At 41.8% G+C, this 23,963-nt stretch overlaps 3 protein-coding genes across 5 annotated transcripts; 2 read left to right on the top strand and 1 right to left on the bottom strand.

Annotated features, from left to right (window-relative positions):
- The first annotated feature begins 436 nt into the window (after positions 1-436).
- Positions 437-3,360, top strand: LOC110526445 (uncharacterized). 2 transcript variants are annotated; one of them, XM_021607436.3, is made up of 3 exons: positions 437-955; positions 2,082-2,546; positions 2,728-3,360. In XM_021607436.3, exons 1-3 carry the CDS (start codon positions 712-714, stop codon positions 3,165-3,167), a joined length of 1,149 nt encoding a protein of 382 aa, XP_021463111.3. In that variant the 5' UTR covers positions 437-711; the 3' UTR covers positions 3,168-3,360. The 2 variants fall into 2 exon arrangements, with proteins under 2 accessions (XP_021463111.3, XP_021463112.1); XM_021607437.3 differs by having other exon boundaries at positions 682-1,001.
- Positions 3,361-3,650: 290 nt separating this feature from the next.
- Positions 3,651-17,768, bottom strand: LOC110526444 (adhesion G protein-coupled receptor G1). Its single transcript, XM_090238718.1, has 11 exons — positions 17,691-17,768; positions 9,169-9,340; positions 7,889-8,032; positions 7,687-7,800; positions 7,571-7,610; positions 7,310-7,401; positions 6,884-7,005; positions 6,123-6,395; positions 5,941-6,010; positions 5,583-5,863; positions 3,651-5,290 (listed from the first exon to the last, which is right to left on the bottom strand). Exons 2-9 carry the CDS (start codon positions 9,193-9,195, stop codon positions 5,947-5,949), a joined length of 876 nt encoding a protein of 291 aa, XP_090094844.1. The 5' UTR covers positions 9,196-9,340; positions 17,691-17,768; the 3' UTR covers positions 3,651-5,290; positions 5,583-5,863; positions 5,941-5,946.
- On the top strand, positions 17,684-23,360 carry LOC110526443 (serine/threonine-protein kinase VRK3). Of its 2 annotated transcripts, none has more exons than XM_021607434.3 (15): positions 17,684-17,841; positions 18,416-18,633; positions 18,704-18,847; positions 18,999-19,136; positions 19,267-19,407; positions 19,683-19,738; positions 19,845-19,911; positions 20,867-20,951; positions 21,431-21,533; positions 21,642-21,734; positions 21,819-21,951; positions 22,062-22,182; positions 22,302-22,360; positions 22,456-22,592; positions 22,899-23,360. In XM_021607434.3, exons 2-15 carry the CDS (start codon positions 18,417-18,419, stop codon positions 22,920-22,922), a joined length of 1,518 nt encoding a protein of 505 aa, XP_021463109.2. In that variant the 5' UTR covers positions 17,684-17,841; position 18,416; the 3' UTR covers positions 22,923-23,360. The 2 variants fall into 2 exon arrangements, with proteins under 2 accessions (XP_021463109.2, XP_090094841.1); XM_090238715.1 differs by having other exon boundaries at positions 17,687-17,841; positions 18,441-18,633.
- Positions 23,361-23,963: the final 603 nt, after the last annotated feature.

Below are 23,963 nucleotides of genomic sequence, written 5' to 3'. Positions count from 1 at the left end.
GTACTATGCACACGCTACACGATTTTGCCATGTTCTGCCGTTCCAGACACATTTTCATGATCGGGGTAAAATCCTCTGAATTTGGCCTAGGATCATAAGAACTTAGGCTAGGATCAGAACATACGGGAGTCGTGTAGTTTGAGCGGGTCAAGGAATCTCCTATGATGGTTGTTCTGTTCGCCAGACCCCTGTCAGATGTCCCGAAAATGTTCTGACATGTCAGCAATTTCGGTTGTGCATTTTGTTAGATAAGCAGTGCTATGACGCGATTGCTGCCAATTTCAGCATGTGACACAAATCAAAGACAAAGTATGAAGATAAAACAAACTGTTTTTCAATAGAAATCCCTGATCACACGTAGGCGACGTTGGCTAGCCAAGCGCATGTGCACAAATACACAATCGGGTCTAACAGTCGACTCTCGGTGACCTTATTTAGAACGTTTCAGAAACTCCGTGACCCGGAAGTACCTTTTTAGTGTTGCTGACGAGTCGTCTATTAGTTACCACAACCACAAAGTCAAAAGGGCTATATCGTACAAATTCATGAAAATAAAAATGTGGTCTTCATTTAAGGTTATGCATAAGGTTGGCAGTTTACTTAAGGTTAGGTTTAAAACCACGTTCTAATAAGATAGATTCTAGAAATGGCTAGCGTTATGACATTGAGGCTGTGGTAACTAGTGACGACTGACGAGACGTTTATGGGAAGATGGCGCCTAGAAAGCGAAGTGTCGTTTGGTCTTTTTTCAGAGCCGTAGATGATAAGAAAGTGACTTGTCTGCTGTGTTTGGAGACCGTCCTTCATTGCGGCCACACCACGAACATGCTAAGGCATTTGCGTAGCAAACACCTGAACGAGTATAGTAGCGCGGCAGCATCAAAAGATAGGCGGTCTGTGGCGGCGGACGACAACAGTCAACCAATGATGATGAACAGTGAAGACTATTGTGATGGTATGATTTGATATTATGTGGAGACGTTATCATACTCGGATATCAGGTAATGCGAATGTAAAGTATCAAACTTTCATTCGTCAACCCACGCTTGATGCAGACAGTGTTTAGCTATTCCGTCAAATGTTTCCATTGTGTTAGCCCATATGGATAGTCGTCAGCTCAATGACTGGGCGTCTATGGGAAGACCTAGTATGATAGCTGAGCCAGTCACACTTCGTATAAAATGAATGGAATGCTACTTACCAACTAGCTATATTATGCTGCACACACAATGCTAAATGCTTCTACCAAAAACTAGCTAGCTTGTAACGTTAGCAGCTATGCTGTCTGTGTCCCGAATCAGCTGACTGAGCGTTACAATATATTGATCGCGGAGAAACATGCTGATTTACGAACTGACTTGTGATAACATTCTCTCTTTTGGGGCAGGATGTCTACAACTTTAGGGTAATTAAACAAGCCAAGCAGTGTTGCCAGGTCTAGTAAAAATGTCTAACCCAATGACCTCTGAAAACCCGCCCACAAGGTCTGAAAACTAGCCCTAAAATGTTGTTTTGCAACATTTTGAAAAAGTCAATAGGTATGAACTTTCTGAAGGCACCATATGTAAAATACACGACATGACCAAAAGTATATGGACACCTACTTGTCGAACATTTCTTCCGAAATCATGGGCATTAATATGTAGTTGGTCCTGTTCTGTGAGCTTGTGTGGCCTACCACTTTGTGGCTGAGCTGTTGTTTCACCTAAATGTTTCCACTTTACAATAACGGCACTTACAGCTCTAGCAGGGCAGAAATTTGACTAGGTGACTTGTTGGAAAGGTGGCATCTTATGACGGTGTCCCATTGAAAGTCAATGAGCTCTTCAGTAAGGTCATTCTACTGTCAATGTTTGCCTATGGAGATTAAATGGCTGTGTGCTCAATGTTATATACCCATCAGCAAATAGCTGAATCCACTCATTTGAAGGCCATGAATCCACATACTTTTGGCCATGTAGTGTAGCTGTAAGATAAGTTGGCTAGCAACACATTTTAGGTGAATGGTTGAATCAGACAGTCCTCAGTGGAATAACTTTTTTTTTTATGATTTTTTTTTTTTGCTGGTACACTTGTCTCAGTGGAGGTAGCGCTAGAGGAGCAGCCCCCAGAGCAGGCAGCCTCGGTGAGTGACGCAGACATCGCAAGTGCCATCAACGGCATCCTGAAGGCAGCAGAGGATCACGCTGTGGTCAGAGACACCGGGGCTGTGATTGTGGGCCAGGTCAGTGCAGGGGCCACACCATCTGGCCGGAAGTGGAGCTCCGTGTGGACGCACTACGAGCGGTTGGGGGAGCAGAACCGTGCGCTTTGTCTGATCTGCAATGAGAAGATCCAGCACCAGAGCAGCACCAGCAACCTGCTGCGCCACCTCTCCAAGAGACATCCAGAGGCCTTTGCTCGCCTGGAGGGCCACATCAAGAAACAGAAGACCAGCGACGTCCAGAAAACATTGCGTAGAGACGGCGACCCAGGCCCAAAACACACCAACCTGTCAAGGAGAATTGGAGGGGTAGCACTGAAACAAAGCCCAGGGAAATTTCCAGGTAGGTCTAATAATTATATATGTGTGCGTATCGGTGTTGCTCAAATTGATCCCAAAATTCTGTATTCGAAGAACTGATACTCGTACGTGTGTTCATTTATGAAAATACGTAAGTTGGAGAACCTGAGCTCTTGATTTCATGCTGTCTTTCCTGTCTCCGCTCTCTTTCTCTCACACTGTAGATGCATTTGATGTGATGGGAGCATGTGAGGGGGAGGTGCGTGTGTTGGAGCGGGAGCGTGAGCTGACAGAGGCCTTGAGGAGGGCTCAGCAGCAGGAGGCACGGGCGCTGGAGCAGCAGAGGGAGCTCCTGGAGACACTACGTCGGGCCAACACCAGAGAGGCATCTGCAGAGAAGGTGGCCCTGGAGACCCTGAGGAGAAGCCAGGAGCAGGAGGCCCGCTCCCTGCAGAGGGAGAGGGAAGACCTGCAGAGAGAGCGAGTGGAGTTGCAGATGGAGAAGGAAAGGATGCAAAGGGAGAGGGAGGAGCTGGAGTGCTTAAGAAGGGACTCTGGGCAAGAGAGCAGTCCGGTACAGACAGTGGACCGAACCACTGGGTTGTTCCAGGGGGACGTGGTACAGGAACAGGAGGTGACTATGAGGGAAGAGGTTCTTGGTTAGGGGATGTTTCAGTAAGCCAACATACTGTAATGTTCAGAAGTTGACCACCTATCCCATCACCATGCATTCAGACTCTAACTCAAACACCTCTCTCTAAAAGGAGGGAGATGGTGGGTGAATGCACTCAGGAGGGGGTTTAGTGATGTAAATACTTTTGTAACTTTTTTAATGAAAATAAACCTGTACCATGTCATTAAGTTGTGGAATTTTTAGTTCAGAACAACACATGCAGAGATCATCCGTTCACCTGCTCTGCAGCTCACAAAGACACGGCAGTTGGAAGCAAAAATCTCAAATTTGGACTCAATTCTCTTCTTATTATTGGTGTCCTTTAGTAGTGTTTTCTTTGCAGCAATTTGACCCCATAATATGGGCTTGGTCTTTTACCAAATAGGGCTATCTTCTGTATACCACCCCGACCTTGTCACAACATAACTGATTGGCTCAAATGTATTTTGAAGGAAAGAAATTACACAAATTAACTTTTAACAAGAGACACCAGTTTAATGTAAATGCATTCCAGGTGACCACCTCATGAAGCTGGTTGAGAGAATGCCAAGAGTGCAAAGCTGTCATCAAGGCAAACGTTGGCTACTTTGAAGAATCTCAAATGTAAAATATATATATATTTGTTTAACTTTTTGTGTTACTAAATGATTCCATGGGTTATTTCATAGATATTTGGAAAAGGAAAATGCAATAAATATTTACTCTGAGCTGTGCTTCAGTAGGTTGGTTGTAGATGGAAGGCTGTGTTGCCCAACCGAGTCCTTTGAAGAATGTCTCTGGTGGTCAGTTGGATACGTTGTAGTAACGTCGTTATGTGGTAGACGGGATACTCTGCGTGCTCCTTCCTAACCTGCGTTTGCAGCTGCGGACGCTAACTCAACGGCTAGGAGGTATCACTTCTGTCGTGAATAAGAGTTCAAAGTTCATACCATTCGCAATTCGGTTGCTCATGCTGATGTTGGCTTCGTTCTGTAGTTACTATCTGAACCATTCTGACATAGGACCGTCATCCTACCTCATCGGAACAGGAAGTTCTGTTGTCGTCAAGGCTTTATTTAGGAAGGGAGAAGAGGTCGTGTTTGAAAAGTTTTATAGCCCATGTCCCTTCACAGAGGCGGGCCACTGAGCAGCAATATCTTATGAAAATCTTATGAAAACCCACATATCACATTTTAGAAGCCAAAATCACATTTTATCCCATCACAAATAATTTCATATTCAAACATTTAAATTGAACAGCAATTCCATGTGAATCCGATAACTCTGATGTGTAGACTTTCCACTGTAGAGTTTGTCATCTTATCATTGATGAGAATGTCTCAGATGACAACCGAACTGACATCATATTCATTAAGTACCACCGCATATGTTCAATTGTTCGGATTCCCAGAATATAGTTCATTTCCCCCCACATTCTGATGTTCCCAGAATCTCTATGTTAACCAAGGTTTTTTTTAAATGTAACCTCAGTAGGTTAGAGAAAGGTAAAAGGGGGAAGAGGTATTTATGACTGTCATAAACCCATCCCCCAGGCCAACGTCATGACAGTGTCAACTTTTGACTGGTACTGTATATGTATATTTAATACAGAATTAGTGTACAATCATTACAATTCACTTTCGTTTCATCTCTGAGAACAGTTCCAACCCCCCTTTCCATCCCAGAATAATAATAATAGAAGGCTTTAGGTGAAAGGTGGCATATAAATCATGGCATATAAAACAGCAAATCTAATTTTAACAGGAAGAAATTAAACGATAGGAGTACAACATGTTCTTTCTTAAGGGTTATCTGCTTTAACAATTATTTATTTAAGTATGTGATGTACTGTATGGGACCGAAGCAAAACAATTCCTTCACGGTACTTCATTTGTAGATTTCCTTTCATCTCAGTGAGCTAAAGCATCACAAACTAAAGTCAGCTTTTGGTCAGAACTTAGCTGTATTGTCAGCAATTGCTCCCTCTTGCACTGACTGCCTTGTTCTTTCAGAAGAGGGCCAGACCTCGCTTCCAACGGAGAGAATGTGGGTGCTTGAGCTCTGTCCAGTTGTCATGGAACTCTGCTCTGCCCCCCGCAGTCTCTTAACGCATAGCCATAGGAACAGGAAGAACCCTGTGGAAAACAGGAAGCAGTGTCATAAACTAGCAGAGCAGAGGTGTATCCGGAGAACGCAACATTGCTGAATGTTCAGGAAGAAATATACTGTGTAGAACAGCCACACTTGTCTGTGGAGCTCAGCAGTACATTATTGCTATCTGCGGTGTTAGAAATGTAAAATTGCGAAGTTAGATTGTATGTACAGGATATCTTTCACCCCTATGTTACTTGCTTGTTTTCTCACTCTTATGGAAAGATAGAAAATAAAGTATGTTGTTGGCTCCCTCCGATAAGGATGAGAGTTTACCCTGCAGTGAGTTGAGGATGGTAAAGATGTAGAGGATGACATAGTTGGTGTAGCCCATGGAGAAGAAGCCCACCCCCCAGGTGAGGCCCAGGATGCAGGTCAACCCAAGAACGCTGCAGGTGATGTTGCGGCTCTGCCTCTTCCCCTGCGGCGACGTGACAGAGCGCAGCTTGAGCAGCGTTGTGATGACGATGGCGAAGATGGTGCTATTGAAGAGCAGGACCACTATCAGGTAAGCCACAACAGAGCCGTACTGCACACCAGAGTCTTTGATCCAGCACCTGTGTATCAGGGAGAAAGTCCTTCTAAGGGCTGGTATGCAATGCACCAATATTATGTGTTTTGTTAATAAACTCACATTCGGTTATTCAGCCCATAGAAATCTGTACTGACAGCGGCGACTATGGATACAACCAAAGCAGGAACACCTGAGAGGAGACAGATTTGAGACTTTTGATTGTCAGTTTACTGCTGGTCTGTACATGTTAACTGTCGTTGACTGTTTAACTGTGGTATCTGTTTTGACAGTGCTGTTCTTACCCCAGCCCAGCAGGCTCAGCTTCAGCAGGTAGTGTCTCATGTAGGTGTTGTAGACTAGGACCAGCAGCCTGTACAGATGCAGAGCCTCCAGGCCCATCCAGGTGGAGCAGTGAGTAGTGCAGCAGGGCGGCCACGGCAGGACACAGGCCAGGGGCCATAGATGCAGGGCCCACAAATGCCAAACCCACACTGGTCAAGAGCAGCAGGTTGAGTAACAACAGAGATGCCACCAACTGGAGATGAACCAGCATGGCATGCTCAGTAGATTTCCGTCTGAAAGAGAGAAAGATTGTGTGTGTGGTTGGTTACCGTTCATACAAGGATTTATACATAGCTAAACATGACATGGCCTCATTGACTTGATAGCTAGTGAGGTGAGACAGACAGTACCACCATTAGTGCTTATTCACAAACACTCTTGTCAGAGGAGGCTGGTTTGATGTTTTCTTGTATACAGTTGCTCTTTTGACTTGTAGTGCTGATATTTGGGAGCCTCTGCCATGTACATAGGCTGACAGTATGTGGGCTTCAGATTGCAGACCTGCGTAGGACAAAGCAGCTAGCGATACAGGTACTGCTCTGTGTCAGCTGTCATGGGCAGCGGGGCTGTATGGAGAAGAATGTGCTTTCTGTACCCATAAGTGTCCATATACTGTATCCATAACCTATTAGATGTTTGAATACTTCTCGACTGTAATGTGATTTGTGGGTTCAATTGAAGTATTTAAAAAGTGTGTGTTTGCTTGATAGGTGTCACTCACGAATGCTGAAGACAGTGTGTCAGTAAGGTGATGGTGCAGAAGAACACAGAGATGGCTCCGCCCACACAGGTGAGCACACTCAGCATCCTGGCATGGACCTCACTCAGCTTCATATCAGGGATCTGTGGGAGCAGTGACATCATGCTGCACGTAACATTTATAAGGATTTGAGTACCCTAAGGCTATCTGCATACCATTTGTATATTATTTTGGCTGTGCGTACTAAACAAGAAGTGGGTATGGATATTGGAACACAACCTCAATGCATTGACTATTCCTCTCATGGGCAGCATGGCACTATGGTAACGAGCTGACTTTTTGAGTCTGGAAATATGCAAATGTTGCCCATGAATAGATGTCAGGAAAGGAAATGGCAAACACTAAGATATAATCTGGAAAGTAATATGAAAAGTAGGATCATCTCACCATGAGGGCAAAAAAGGAGAAGTGGTCACAGCTATGGATGGTCTGGTTAGTGAGCCTCAGGGTGTGGCAGCCATCAGTGACCCATTCACCTCCTTCAACAATAAGAAACAGACGTTCATATACAACAGATCAACCGAGTCATTCTTGAATAAGTCATTCTGCTTTATATCATACTGTATCAAATCGAAGCAATAGCCCATATTTATTGATTTGATACACAATTGCCCATTAGTTATGCAAAGATATGCAGTCCATATTTACGACTCTGGTTGTGGTAGACACACGTTGTATTCTCTTTTTCCTGAAGAAAAGAAAATGACAGTGTAAGCAGCTTGTTTAAATCTTACCACTGGTAAGTTGATTTTGAAAGTAGCTACCTGTAGTTCAGATTTGTGTTTGAAGGTCATGTTGAATGGTGTTGACAGGTGAGAGATGGTTATGTTCTCAACTTCAATACCAAAGAGAATCTTACCAAGTTGTCCCTCTACGGTCTACACACAGACACACAAATTATTCCTGACAAACGTTTAAGATGTTTTAGCCATGTGATGTGCAACTTGGGAGTGCATGGTAACTCACCCAATTTGGTGGTGAGGTTTTAAGCACAGAGAAGATGAACTTAACCATGTCAGGGGTGTGTCTACGCTTTAGCCCTGAGAGAAGGTTGTGGGGCAGGTTCACCTCGAGTTCAGGGTTCAAAATCTCTGCCATGTTGAATGAGATCTAGGGAGAGATGCATAAACACCCTCATACTGATACTTACATGTACACTAATGCACTTACTGTACCAGTGACAACTCCATCTCCTACTCAGATATATAGGTCTGTATATTACTTACACACAAATATTTATTGAGAAATTCTTCATGAAGAGTGAGTAGTTGTAAATGTATTATGTACTTAGTTTGAGATGTACAGATGAATGCTGTGTTGAGATGTTCTTGTTATAGTATATAATTGAGAGGATTTTTGTATTGATATCCGTGGGTTGTTGGATTTGGTTGGAGTTGACAGTCGTTTGGTGCTGATATGTATTGGAAGGTAGAGGTTGCTTATATCTGATATGCTGTATGTACACTCAAAAGGGTTCTTCACTAGGGCACAGGCCCGTGGGGGACCGGAGGCAACAAAAATCAAAAACACACATATATATATATATAAATGTTATTATTTTTGTTGCCTCAACGTCATTTTAGAGAATTTGGCAGTACGTCCAACCGGTCTCTCAACTACTTTTTCTTGCCACTGTGTGTGTGTGTGTGTTGAGGTAGTAGATAAAGGGAAATTAAATTATCTTGCAACAGCTCTGGTGGACATTCTTGCAGTCAGCATGCCAATTACACACTCCCTCAACTTGAGACATCTTAGAGTGGTCTTATATTGTCTCCAGCACAAGGCGCATCTTTATAATGAACATGCTGTTTAATCAGCTTCTTCATATGCCACACCTCGGGTGGATGGATTATCTTGGCAAAGGAGAAATGCTCATTAACAAACGTGTACAACATTTTAGAGAAATAAGCTCTTTGTGCGTATGGAAAATGTCTGGGATCTTATATTTCAGCTCATGGAACATGGGACCAACACGACATGTTGCATTTATAGTTTTGTTCAGTGTGTGTATTTACTGTTCCAGTGGCAAATCCATCTTGCTGCATGGATTTGTTTATAGAAAATGATAGTGTGCCGGGAAGTGTGGGGGCCCTATTAAATAAAATACATTTTCAAAAACAACTAATGCGCCGGGGCCTATGATTTCTTAATCCGGCCCTGCCTATGGGGACAGCCAAAGAACACTTTAGGTTGTAGATCACACATTTTTTTTTCTAAGAGTGTAGGGCAGACCCGATTATACTCACCTTGTTTGCAGATACATAGACTTTCATCCCAGTGTAGTCTGTCAGATTAATTTCCACAGCAAGACTGACTTCCTGATCAGGAGAGGTAGCTGAAGTAGTGAGAGTTGTGGTAGTGGTAAGGACAGGAGTTGTGAAGGTTTTGGTGGAAGGGATTGGAGAAGGTGTAGTAGAGCTGGGTGAGATAATGGGGGGAGAGGAAGGAGTTGTCAAGGGTACAGGAGTTGTTTCACTGGTTGAAGAAAGAGTAGCAGCAGTAGTTTTAGTTTTAGGGGTAGTTTCTTTGGTGGTGGTGGTAGGAGTAGAAGTAGTGGCTGTTGTCGTGGTAGTGGAAGAACGACATTCATCTAAAAAATAGAAAAAGAGTGAAGATGCTATCATATGTAGCGGACTGAGGCTTCTTAACAGCATGGTTGCTTCATAAAGTTCCCCTGGTGTGTTGGAATTGTTGGATCAGATTTTAACATTTAACAGTATCAACTGTTTTACCTTAGCCAAACTTTATACATGGCTGTAATTGTCCTTCATTTTATACCATTAAATCCACACACCAAACCAAAGTGTTAGAATGCTAGATCCACCTACCTGTAAAATCGCCATAATATTTGCTTGGCTCATGTTGAGAGGCACAGGGTCAGCCACTGTGCAGCACCCCTGGATGGTGAGCAGGTGCTCAAGGGCACAACAGCAGATTTAAAAAATATTGTTTTAATTATACCTGGTATGCCACAGGTATAACATTTGTCAATAATTGTTGTGTTTCTCCAGGTAGCCTGCAGCATCTTGTGGACTATAGATTCACTTGGGAAGGGTGATGGTTCTATGTTGAACCATAACTCCAAGAACCATTTTAGCTTTTCAATGGTTCTTTCAGTTCACAAAGGGGTTCTTTGCTCTTTTAGTGATAAATAGATTGTCGGGGTGCTGCGGCTCATTTGAATATTTTGAGGTGTGGTTTCCTCACAGCTCTTTTTGTGCAAACATGACTGAGTGTCTTTCCAGTTTATCTAATGTGTTGTGTTATGCCACTATACAGTACAGTGCCTTGCGAAAGTATTCGGCCCCCTTGAACTTTGCGACCTTTTGCCACATTTCAGGCTTCAAACATAAAGATATAAAACTGTATTTTTTTGTGAAGAATCATCAACAAGTGGGACACAATCATGAAGTGGAACGACATTTATTGGATATTTCAAACTTTGTAACAAATCAAAAACTGAAAAATTGGGCGTGCAAAATTATTCAGCCCCTTTACTTTCAGTGCAGCAAACTCTCTCCAGAAGTTCAGTGAGGATCTCTGAATGATCCAATGTTGACCTAAATGACTAATGATGATAAATACAATCCACCTGTGTGTAATCAAGTCTCCGTATAAATGCACCTGCACTGTGATCCGCACTCAGAGGTCCGTTAAAAGCGCAGAGAGCATCATGAAGAACAAGGAACACACCAGGCAGGTCCGAGATACTGTTGTGAAGAAGTTTAAAGCCGAATTTGGATACAAAAAGATTTCCCAAGCTTTAAACATCCCAAGGAGCACTGTGCAAGCGATAATATTGAAATGGAAGGAGTATCAGACCACTGCAAATCTACCAAGACCTGGCCGTCCCTCTAAACTTTCAGCTCATACAAGGAGAAGACTGATCAGAGATGCAGCCAAGAGGCCCATGATCACTCTGGATGAACTGCAGAGATCTACAGCTGAGGTGGGAGACTCTGTCCATAGGACAACAATCAGTCGTATATTGCACAAATCTGGCCTTTATGGAAGAGTGGCAAGAAGAAAGCCATTTCTTAAAGATATCCATAAAAAGTGTTGTTTAAAGTTTGCCACAAGCCACCTGGGAGACACACCAAACATGTGGAAGAAGGTGCTCTGGTCAGATGAAACCAAAATTGAACTTTTTGGCAACAATGCAAAATGTTATGTTTGGTGTAAAAGCAACACAGCTCACACCCTGAACACACCATCCCCACTGTCAAACATGGTGGTGGCAGCATCATGGTTTGGGCCTGCTTTTCTTCAGCAGGGACAGGGAAGATGGTTAAAATTGATGGGAAGATGGATGGAGCCAAATACAGGACCATTCTGGAAGAAAACCTGATGGAGTCTGCAAAAGACCTGAGACTGGGACGGAGATTTGTCTTCCAACAAGACAATGATCCAAAACATAAAGCAAAATCTACAATGGAATGGTTCAAAAATAAACATATCCAGGTGTTAGAATGGCCAAGTCAAAGTCCAGACCTGAATCCAATCGAGAATCTGTGGAAAGAACTGAAAACTGCTGTTCACAAATGCTCTCCATCCAACCTCACTGAGCTCGAGCTGTTTTGCAAGGAGGAATGGGAAAAAATGTCAGTCTCTCGATGTGCAAAACTGATAGAGACATACCCCAAGCGACTTACAGCTGTAATCGCAGCAAAAGGTGGCACTACAAAGTATTAAATTAAGGGGGCTGAATAATTTTGAACGCCCAATTTTTCAGTTTTTGATTTGTTAAAAAAGTTTGAAATATCCAATAAATGTCGTTCCACTTCATGATTGTGTCCCACTTGTTGTTGATTCTTCACAAAAAAAAACAGTTTTATATCTTTATGTTTGAAGCCTGAAATGTGGCAAAAGGTCGCAAAGTTCAAGGGGGCCGAATACTTTCGCAAGGCGAAAGTGACCGTGTCTTGTGAAAGACTCGCGTGTCCCCCCCCCCCCCGATTCAACTTATAAATTAACACAATATTAACAGTTATGGAATTTTTACAATATAATATGGCTAACCAGAATTAAAAACAAACCTGTATGGATCTTCAAAAGTATCTACAAAGAACCTTTGAGATTGAGGAAGGATTTATAGAACCATTCTCCATAAAGAACCTTTGAGATTGAGGAAGGATTTATAGAACCATTCTCCATAAAGAACCATAAAGGTTCTTTATAGCCCCAAAAAGGGTTGTTGCCATAGTGGAACCCTTTTTTGTGCTATTTTGAACCATGGTTGTTTATAGAACCTTCAAAAACACATCTCATTGATTGAATCTATATATAATCCTCACATAATGTTTCACACGTAATGTATAATATGTAGCCTACGGCAGGTGATCCAATGTCTCGTTATTATTTTTTTCTTATTGTATGTTTGTATATATAATTATAATTATTTTTTTGTTACGCTCGTCTGTTACTGTCACTTTGTCCTATCGTTGTCTAATATCTTTTCACTTTTGTTTTGAATGTTCTTAATTGGAAAATGCAAAAATAAAATATTACATTTTTTTTTTTTTATAAAAAAAAAAAGGTTCTACATAGCACCAAAAAGGGATCCACTATGGTTACAAGCCAAATAACCCTTAGAACCATTTGTTTTTAGTGTAAATAATGTTGTGGACAGGTCAGAAGTCAGCATAACTTAAATTATTTCAACTACAGGTATAATATCTTAATTTGATCTCTCATGTCACAGAGAATTTTCTTTTTTAATCTCTCTCCCTGGATCTCCAGCTCTGCAATGTGCTAGAAATAAGAAACCTGTGGATGTATCTTTATTGACAAATTTAGGTCCCCGTGATTGCAAAGGGCAAGGTACCAGAGCAGAAGCTGAAGCTTCTAGCTGAAGCTAGAGCAATTTATTTTGCTAGCTAGCGATAGGAGACAGATGGCAGCTGTCTAAACTTGTTTTGCTAATAACACCGTTGATATAGCTATCGTGAGCATTTAGCTTGGTTTAGCGCATTTAACATAAATTCACTGAAAACCTGCAGTTCTCTTTCTCTCATTAGATAGTTCTGGCTTTAAAAATCTCTTTTATGTCGGAATCTTTGTCTTCAGCCTTCTTCCCATTAGTTGTTATGCAAGTGAGAAACCTACTCCATCCAGGGGTGTGTTTCTGTACTCAAAGAGAGCTATGTAAGGATATCTGTTGCTCTCTCGTGCTTTTTTCAACAGGTTCTTCACAGTCTGAACTGCTCTCTCAGCTTGACCGTTTTGACTGTGGAAATCTCGGGTTCGACGTGACATGTTTGAACTCCCAGCTGGTAAAGAACTTTGACATTTCTGGACTCACCAACTGTCTAATGGAAGAAGTCCACTCCAACCTTGGCCCAAGTTCTCTCTGGGATTGGATGACATGAGTGGCTCCCTTTGGTTGTTGTTTTTGTGTGTGTTGCAGACTGCACATTCTGAGAGATTTGGGATGAACTTTGAGATACTGCAATATTCCCATGAACCTCTGAAGTGCTTCTTTGTCCTCTGGCATTTATTGTATTGGTCTGACCTTTTCGGAGTCTGGTTTCAGGCCTTCATTGTTTAACACGTGCAATGTAGTGAATTTCTGTCATTCTGAGTTTGCACTTGTCCTTATTCAGTTTCAAGTTGATGCTTCTCTCGCTGTCCAGTAGCTGTCTCAGTCTCTGGCCGTGCTGCTCTGTGTCATCACACCAGACAAGAATGTCATCCATGATGTTTACAACACCTTCCAAATGCTTTTTTGAGGCACCTCTGGGACACCTCTGGAGCGGACGCAATTCCGAACAGCAGTATCTTGAATGAACGGCGTATCGAACGTGAAGAGTCGGGAGCTCTCTTCATCCGGATTTGCCAGAATCCTTGGTTTGCATCAACTACTGAAAATACCTTGGCGTTAGGCATTTCAGCAACTACCTCTTCAATGGTACGTAAAGGATAATGTTCTCTCTTGATGGCTTTGTTGAGATCCTGTGGGTCAATGCATACCCATATTTTGTTTGGCTTCACGATTGTCACCAAGCTGTTTACCCATTCAGTAGGCTCAGTTTGCCATCCATGTTTTCCATGCAGTTCAGTTCCTTTTCAAGTTTTTTTTTTTGTGCTACATGCACTTTTCTAGGTCAGGGAACCACTGGTGTGACTTCTGGGTCTTTTTGCATGTGATGAACTCCTGCAACACATCCAAGTCCTGTGAATAAATCTTCATATAAACTCCAAATGTCAGTCTCTGTCCTTTGTTCAAGCTTCCAAGTATTGCAGGTGCATCTTATGTCACTTGAAATTCCAGTTCGAACACTGTCTTTGTATTGACATTGGAGTTTCTTGCCTTTTGGCTCTAGCTGGTGGCCAGAATACGTCACTACCTTGCAGTTGGATTTTTGCACGGAATCGTTTAAATTCTCTCACGGACAATACATTACAAGATATGCCTCGGGTACGTCTGATTTGTCTCACAGTACGTTCGGGGAAAAGCTACTTTAATACATCCAAGTCATCTACATCATCGTCAAAATCAAACGTATTCCGGCTACAAGCAGGAATGTGGCACACTTCACTTTTTCGGATTTCTCTGAGATGCCACTAGCTTTTATTTTCTTTATTTTTATTTCACATTTATTTAACCAGGTAGGCCAGTTGAGAACAAGTTGACATTTTACAACTGCAACCTGGCCAAGATAAAACAAAGCAGTGCGACCTTAACAACAACACAGAATTACACATAAACAAACGTACAGTCAATAACACAATAGAAAAATCGATGTACAGTGTGTGCAAATGTAGAAGAGTAGGGAAGTAAGGCAATAAATAGGCCATGGAGGTGAAAGAATTACAATTTAGCATTAACACTGGAGTGATAAGTGCAAGTAGAGATACTGGGGTGCAAAAGAGCAAGAGGATAAGTAACAATATGGGGAGGAGGTAGTTGTGTGTGCTCTTTACAGATTGGCTGTGTACAGTACAGTGATCGGTAAGCTGCTCTGACAGCTGATGATATATGATGATAGATGATATAGCTGGGATATAAAGGTTTAATTTATGGATCCACACTCCCAATTTTCGGCTAGATTTTCCTCTAGGTTCAGAGTAGTTGGTGGTGTCATTTGTTCCATGTTTTGTAATGTTGAGCTTTTCTTTATTACTTTTTAACTACTGACAACATGTAATATATTAGCACACTGAGGCGGGTAAAATAACTATGTTCATCTGGGGCTGCAGGTAACCAAGAGCGTTGGACTAGTAACCAAAAGGTTGCTGGATCGAATCCCTTAGCTGACAAGGTAAAAATCTGTAATTCTGCCCCCTGTCATTCCCCCTGTCACCCCTGTCATTCTGCCCCCGAACAAGGCGGTTAACTCACTGTAGGCCGTCATTGTAAATATGAATTTGTTCTTAACTGACTTGCTTAGTTAAATTTTTTTAAATAAATAAATAAAATCTGATTTCATGGGTCAAGTGCAAGTACAGATGATCACGTAGTAATTACTAACAGCGCCACCCTCAGGCACTCCAGGTAAATACATGTACATACATGACCGTTTCTGGAAGCAAATATAACGAAATGGGGAGGGACCTTCATGAATTTGTCTAATAGAAACTCTCGTTTTCGTTGCAAAACGCAACTGTTTTGCTAATGATTACACACCTGCTTCCGGGTGTTTATAAATGAGACTCAACAGGATTTATGAAGGGCCGTCACATAACCTCTAACATTCGTTTAGTCTTGGACCTTATAGACCTTATAGATTATTCAGATGCAATAGACTCAGATGCGGTTGTCCTATTTCTGGACTTCTGTAAAGCCTTTGACACAATTGAACATTAATTTATCTTTAGGTCTCTTAAACTTTTTGGATTTGGTGAACATTTTATTAAAGTAATTCGCATGTTTTACAAATATATAAATAGTTCTGTGCTACTAAACCTTAATTATTCCAAAAGATTTAGTATCAACATAAGTGAGGCCCAATTTCGCCATTTGTATTCATTTTGGTTGTGGAACTTCTATCTCTAGATATTCTGAATAATGCAAATTTGTATGGCTTAACCATTTTTAACAAAGAAATCAAAATCTCCCAACTGGCTGATGATACTACTCTTTTCTTAAGAGACAAAGACCAGGTCGCACATGCCCTTAATGCTATAACTGCATTTTCTATTGCATCAGGATTAATGCTGAATGTTTCTAAATGTGAAATCTTATGTTTATTTGACTCTGATGATGATAATGAAATAGAAAATATTCCTGTGTTAAATATTTAGGAATACATTCTGTCAAAAAAACACTTACTCAGAAAACATTTTAATTTCTCTCCTAAAATTAAGAGAATTAAAAATATATTTAATAATTGGCTACAAAGAGATCTTTCTATACTTGGGAGAGTACTTCTGTCCAAGGCAGTTTTGTGTACCCCTCATTATCGTTATGCGTAAATCCAGCTACTTGTAAAGAGATCAATAAGACCTTTCTTGAATTCATCTGGAAAAATAAGACTCACAAACTAAAAAAATCTGTCCTTTCTAACAAAAGAGCTGAAGGCGGTCTAGAAGTGTTGGATTTTGTTGACATAAATAACACTTTCAAGTTAAACAAACTGGTTGAAAAAATGTTGATCAATACTGATTCAATATGGTATTTCATTCCAAATTATGTGTTTAATAAATTGGGAGGTCTTCAATTTTTTTACTGAAATGTAATTATATTCCTGAAAGATTACCTGCTAAATTGGCTAGGTTTCACCAACAAGCTTTAATGGCCTGGAAAATATGTTTCCTGCACAATTTTTCTCCTCATAAAGCTCTTTTGTGGAATAATTCAGGCATAACTGTAAGGAATAAGTCATTGTTCTACCCCAGCTGGCATGAGAGGAATATTGTCTTTGTTCTTGATATTTTCGACCACAAGGGTGATATTCTCACATATAAACAATTTATAACATTGAAAGAGTTTCCAATACCTTTCAGAGAGTTTATTTCTGTGATCAATGCCGTTCCCAGTGGTTTCACTACACTTATGAAAACTCATCTTAATTTTGGGAATGATCACAACGTTTATCCAGAACTCAGATTGGAAGGCATGGGCTTACTTGAGAGATCTTGTTGAAATAAATATATAAGGAAAGCTTTTCTGGAACATGCTGATTCCTGACATTGTCTGGAAAAATGCATGGTTAATGCCTTACAAATACTGTATACCAAACAAAGTTAAGGAAGTGCACTTCAAAATTTTACATAAGATGTAATTCTATGATTTCCAAATTTGTGGCTATTGATGATATCTGCGTTTTCTGTGAAAAAGGTGAGAATCTGTCTCACTTGTTCTTTGAATGTAAATTTGTGTCAGAATTTTGGGAAAACCTTGCAAAGTACTTATTTACCATTATGAACACTGCCTATATTTTTGACATGAAATATATAATATGTTACTATTGCAATGATAACAAAACCACTGAAATTATTTTTTTATTTTTTTATTCTTGTTGTCAAATACTTTATACACAAACATAAATTCCAAACTTCTATACCAAAATTACACATTTTTCTGATTGAATTTAATTATCTTATTAAAACATTAACCCTAGTGAATAACAACAAGAATAACATCTTCATGAATCATTATAATAAGATATTTTCAGAGAGAATTTGTTTATTTTTTGTATTATTTTATTGATATTTTTTGTATGTTTGAGTATTGTTAATACCGGTGATTGGTTTGCTGGACATGTTTGATGTAGCAATGTAAGTTTATTTTTGTATTATGAATAAAATAAAATAAAATAAAACACACCTGCTTCCGGTCTCCACCACTTTTCTTTTGTCAACTGGCTCACACAGTATCTCTCTCCCTGGATCTCCAGCTCTGCAATGTGCTAGAAATAAGAAACCGGTGGATGTATCTTTATTGACAAATTTAGGTCCCCGTGATTGCAAAGAGCAAGGTACCAGAGCATAAAAAGCTGAAGCTAGACCAATTTATTTCGCTAGCTAGCGATAGGAGACAGATGGCAGCTGTCTAAACTTGTTTTGCTAATAACACCGTTGAGATAGCTAGCGTGAGCATGTAGCTAGGTTTAGCGTGAGCATGTAGCTAGGTTTAGCGTGAGCATGTAGCTAGGTTTAGCGTGAGCATGTAGCTAGGTTTAGCGTGAGCATTTAGCTTGGTTTTCTATGTATATTTGTATGGTAAAGAATGTCACCCACCTTGTGTTTTTCGGCAAGATCAGACCAAACAAAGTCAAAGAGGAAAGGTGTACATTATCTAGCTATAGCTAGAAATCTCATTAGACATCGTTTTGTAATGTTAGTTAACTAACGTAGCTATCAACGTTGTGATAGCTTTGAGAGTTAAGCCAAAATGTAAACAAAACAATGTTATTAGCTACATTGTGAGCTTTTGAACATTTTAAGGACAGTCATCAATCATGGTCAAAACCTTTTGTAGCTAAAGTTTCTGGCTCAGTATGTTAAACAGCATGATCTTGTCTGTCTGTAAAACTAATTTTGTGTTTCCAGGATGCTTTTCCACTTCTGTCCCCAGTGTGGCACCAAACTACAGCCTGGATTCCGGTTCTGCCCCTCCTGTGGGGACAAGTTGCAGTGTGTTGTGGACCCCTCTGGACCTGTGGAGGCTGCTTCCTCTGGAGTCTCTCTGCTTCATGTCACTGATGGTGTAACCAAGACTAGCAGTCCTACTCCAAGCACAGGACAACTGACTGGCTGGGACACAGAAGGTAATGGGCGAGGGGGGGCTTTTTCTGGAGATGGAAAGATGCTCTTGTCACATCTCTCCTTTGTTTACAGGTCTCGTCTGTGCCACCCCCAGTCCAGTGTCGACCCGTCCCCCACTGCGTAGGACCCGTAACTCAGTCCCCGCGGCCCGGAACGATGAAACTCCTAGTAGTATAGCCAGTCCTCCTGTCACTGCCTCCCCGAAACGTACTACAGGTAAGGGGACGGTGGCAGTATGATTATCATCAGTGGTAGTGAAGGAAAGGTAATGATCGTAGCCATTGACGGGCTTTGGAAATGTAATTGTCTCATTGATGCTTTAAAATTATTTTTTTAAATGGAAAACGTGTGTCCTCCCTATCGGCAGATCAAAGCCACAAATCTGTGATGTCTCCACGAAAACGACGTGCTGTCACCCCAAAAGTGGAGCAGATAAAAAAGGAACCGTCTGTGGAGCTGGCCTCCTCACCTGGCTCTTCACCTCTCCCCAGGTCCCCCTCCACAGGTGAGTCTAAACTACAGCCACTTACAACTAATAAAACAAATGACTCCCAACAGCCTGTCCTCATGGTTTTGGTCCTTTTTTTCCTCCCTCGTATGTGTGTGTGTATATGCATGTTCCTGTGTGTGTGTAGTCAAGGGGAAGGCGAAGAAGGCCAAGCGAGCATGTGCTGTGGAGCCACTGCAGGAAGGGGAGGAGCTTTGTGACACAACTGGCAGGAAATGGAGGCTTGTGAAACTGTTGAGTCAAAGCGATGCAGAGATGTTCTATGGAGGTGAGAGGTCACACTGCACTCTTCAGTTCTGGTCCAGGGTACCCTCAAGGTGTATAGGCTCTTGTTCCAGGCTAGCACCAACCAATCTTGATGATTAATTGACTATTCACTGATTCAGGTGTGTTAGTACTAGGCTGGAACAAACATCTGCAACACCCTGTGGGACCCCGAGGACCAGGATTGAAGAATAGTTTCACACAGGAGTGTCAAACATGGACCAGGCTGATTTAATCAGACACTTATTTTTTTTGTTCTTATATTCAATCTCTCCCCAGTCCTGCAGAATGGGCCAGGTGCCAATTCCAGTGACTGCAAGCACATCCTCAAACTAGTGAGTGTAACTGCACAGACTGTGTTCTCTAATATAGAATGATTATGTTGGCTACAGTGTTGCTTTGCGTGTTATGTGGTGAATACTGATGTCTGTTCTTCTGCAGGGGGCTAAGGACGGGAAGATGTTTAATGAGCTGAACTTCCTCCAGAGAGCTGCCAAGCCCTCATCTGGTGAGTGTCAAGATCTGCCTTCGTATACCTGGCCAGCCCTCAGCTTGACTTCAGCTCTAAACGGACCCCTGACTGCATTACCCATCCTCTTACCATAACTATCTACACATTTAAGTAGGTCTGGCCGTACAGTAACACATTTGACAGAAGTTCTAAAGAATACAAAGCCAAGATTGTTACAATATCCTTTCATAAGCAGGTCACAGAGAGGGCTTGCAGATCACTGATGTTTACCCCATAGGCAGTGGTGGAAAAAGTACCCAATTGTCATAGACTCAAGTGAAAGTCACCAAGTAAAAGTCTAAAAGTATTTGGTTTTAAATATACTTAAGTATCAATAGTAAATGTATTTGCTAAAATATACTTAACTATCAAATTGAAGTATGTATAATTTCTAATTCTTTTCATTAAGCAAACCAGACGGGATCATTTATTATTTACGGATAACCAGGGGCACGCTCCAAAACTCAGACATCATTTACAAACAAAGCATGTGTTTAGTGAGTCCGCCAGATCAGAGGCAGTAGGGATGACCAGGGATGTTCACTTGATGTGAATTAGACCATTTTCCTGTCCTGCTAAGCATTCAAAATGTAATGAGTGCTTTTGGGTGTCAAAGAAAATGTATGGAGTAAAAAGTTCATACTTCAAAACGTTCCTAAAAGAAAAGTAAAAGTAGTCAAAAATATGAATAGTGAAGTGTAGATACCCCAAAAAACGACTTAAGTAGTACTTTCAAGTAGGAACATGCTTATATTAATGCAAAGCTGCAAACTGTCATGTGAATGGGCAACTCAGATGGGTACCTATAGGTGGCCATGTAAGTTGTGTAAGCTGAGGTATAGAGTAGAAGGAATTGTTTGGTTTGTTTATGACTGACTAGACTACTGGTGGTGGAAGCCCGTTGTAAGAGCCTCTGTTAGTTACTAATGAGCCTTTCCAACTCTCCCCCTAGTGGACAAGTGGATAAAGCACGCCAAGATGGACTTCCTTGGGATTCCTACCTGTGTAGGATTTGGTCTCCATGCAGACTCTTACAGGTGTGTGTGTGTGCGCTTGTACATATGGTGGGGATATGTGTGTTTTGAATGTGTAATCATAGACTGTTCTCTCTGCTACTGCGCACAAACGGTACTGGAGGTCCAAAAGACTTCTTAACAGCTTCTACCACCAAGCCATAAGACTCCTGAACAGCTAATCAAAGGGCTACCCAGACCCCTCTTTTACGCTGCTGACACTCTGTTTATAATCTATGCATGGTCACGTTAACTCTATCTACATGTACAAATTACCTCGACGAACCGGTACCCCCGCACATTGACTCTGTACCTGTACCTCCTGTATGTAGCCTCGCTTATTTTACTGCTGCTGTTGAATTATTTTTATTTTCTATTTTTTACTTAACACCTTAAAGTATTGTTGGTTAAGGGCTTGTAAAGTAAGCATTTCACTGTAAGGTCTACAATAAGTATATTCGGGGCATGTGACAAATAAGATTTGATTTGTGTTTTTGTTTCAGGTTTTTGATTTTCTCCAGCATGGGCCAAACTCTTCAGTCTTTCATGGATGAGGGGGAGGGGCTCCTGTCTGAGAAAGTGGTCCTTCAGCTGGCCTGCAGAGTAGTGAGTGGTCTCTCAGGCTCATATAGAGGCCCTGATATGACTTCAAAAATAGGATTCCCTATCTGATGTGCTTCCTGTTTGACTCTGCCTTTCTCCCTCCTCTCCCAGTTGGATGTGTTGGAGTTCATCCATGAAAATGAGTATGTTCACGCAGATATCCATGCTGAAAACATCTACATCAGCCCAGCACAACAAATACAGGTTAGAGTATGTTTGTATAGTTGTGTGTTTGTGTAGCTGCCAGACCCCTCTGCTATGCTCTTACTCCTGTATGCATGTGTGTAGGTATACCTTGCAGGGTACTGCCATGCTTTCCGGTACTCTCCTGGTGGCCGGCATGTGGAGTACCGTGAGGGCAGCCGAACACCACATGAAGGAGCCATAGATTTTATAAGCCTGGAGTCTCACAAGGGAGCAGGTGAGTCATCTTACAGCCTGTCAATCATCTGCAGTCCTTCAGATACTGTGGAGGAGGTACAAGTTGCCTCTAACCAACCATAAGTGTTTGTGTGTGATCGTACCTCCTAGGTCCGTCTCGCCGTAGTGACCTGCAGGCTTTGGGCTACTGCATGCTGCGCTGGTACACAGGGGCACTTCCCTGGACCTCCCTCACACACACACCAGCCCGCGTTGCCATGGAGAAGGAGAGGTGAGAGCTGAGGTTCTTACTATGGCAACAAAGCCATTGTGATAATGTTATTCTGTATTTATGAAATGGTAAAGCCTTGAGTGAGTGGCCAAACATGACCCTTCACTGTAATGGTCCAGATACATGGAGGACGTTCCAGGTCTCCTGAGTCACTGCTTCGGACAGAAGAAAGTCTCGAGTAAGTCCAGTTTTCTAGTGATTCGTTTTTGTATGCAGCGTAATATGTCTTGTGTGTGCGTGGGATATAATGCATCTGTATGTACTATGTATCAGGTGCGCTGCAGGTGTACCTGTCTCAGGTGATGGCTCTGCAGTACTCTGACCAGCCGGACTACAGGGCTCTGAGGGCAGGCCTTAGTGCAGCTCTGCAGAAGCTGGGAGGGTCACTGGAGCAACCCCTTGACCTGCAGGTCAGAATACCCCCACACACACAACCTCCACTCTATCCACAAGCTCCAGTTGAGAAAACCGTCAGATGACCACAGAAACCTGGAACCTCCCTCACCCCACAACCACCACTTAACAAGTGGGGACCAACATCTTTTAGTTGACATTAGTCATTACTTTCTCTTAACCCCCCCAGCAGGTTTGACAAGAAACCTGTCCCTTCCAACTGGTTAGACCACTCATCCTTACACCGCTACCTGTTCAGGTTATCTACTGAACTAATTTACACCTCTACACCAGTCTGAATGTTTTTCTGTATCTCTCTTCAGATGAAAGCGATCGGAGGAAGATGATCCTTCAGGATGAAAATTCACTAATGAGATTTTTAGCCAACTGTTTTTAAAATGCTGACTTTGTGACTGTATGTGGTGTGAGTCCTGCTGTCTTTTTATTATGTTGGAGTACACTCAAGGAGGAGCGTGGGAAGGTGCGTTTCATTAAGTTCACTGGAGGTGCAGTGCACAGAAACTCCTGGTTATGCCAGGTTAGTGAGCACTGCTGTAATGTGTTATTGTCAGCAGTGGTTGGCGCTGTGTCAGTGAATGTGTAGTTAATGTTTAAGCTATGAAATAACAGTTTATAACAAAGAACCTTTGGTCAGGGTGGTAATGTAAGTACAATAATGTGCACTGTTCCAGTTAGGTGTTGCAGATGTTCATGATATGCGTTTTACTTTTTGTATTGTTTTGATCACAGGATAATACTTTATTAAAGAGCTTTTATTAATTCAACTGTTTATCTGTATGTGCCCATTTCTTTGGGGTTTCTGGTGTTGATTGTGAAACACTGTTCTTGTGTACCCCTGAGTGCTCGGGGTCAGTACACTGATCTGAATGAGTAGATATCATGGCCCAATTCCAAACCAGTTCCCTGCTCACATCCCTAGATAGTTGTTGACCCCCTTCATCTGTCAGGAGTTGATGTTTGTGATGTGAGCAACATGGTGGAAGACTGTGTATGGAGGCTAGATGGAGCTAAACAACACAGACTAGCCAACATGCTCTTGTCACATCTAGACTTGTGCGTCTCTTACGACCCCTCTGTATAACAGAGGGTCCCTCCCTGATGGAACAGTTTCTAGGTCAGGACACTTCCACGGTGGGGACTCCTTGTGAGGCTGCTGGCTATGAGAAAAAAAAGTTAGGCTGCAGATTTATTATAAGACGGAGAGAACCTTTAAGTTCCATGAAAGAGGGGAGCAGAGAAATCCTGTTCATTTACAAAGTTCTGTGGTTCTTACTCCCTCTGCATATATTCCATCCTCCTCCCATAGCAGTTCTTCTGAGAAAATAAATATTTAGGGATGATGTCTAAAATGTTAGGTGTTCCATAAA

The sequence above is a fragment of the Oncorhynchus mykiss genome, chromosome 6 (genome assembly GCF_057628025.1).
Source record: "Oncorhynchus mykiss isolate SJ-2025 chromosome 6, ASM5762802v1, whole genome shotgun sequence".
Taxonomy (NCBI): Eukaryota; Metazoa; Chordata; class Actinopteri; order Salmoniformes; family Salmonidae; genus Oncorhynchus; species Oncorhynchus mykiss.
This window is presented reverse-complemented; position numbering and strand designations above follow the sequence as displayed.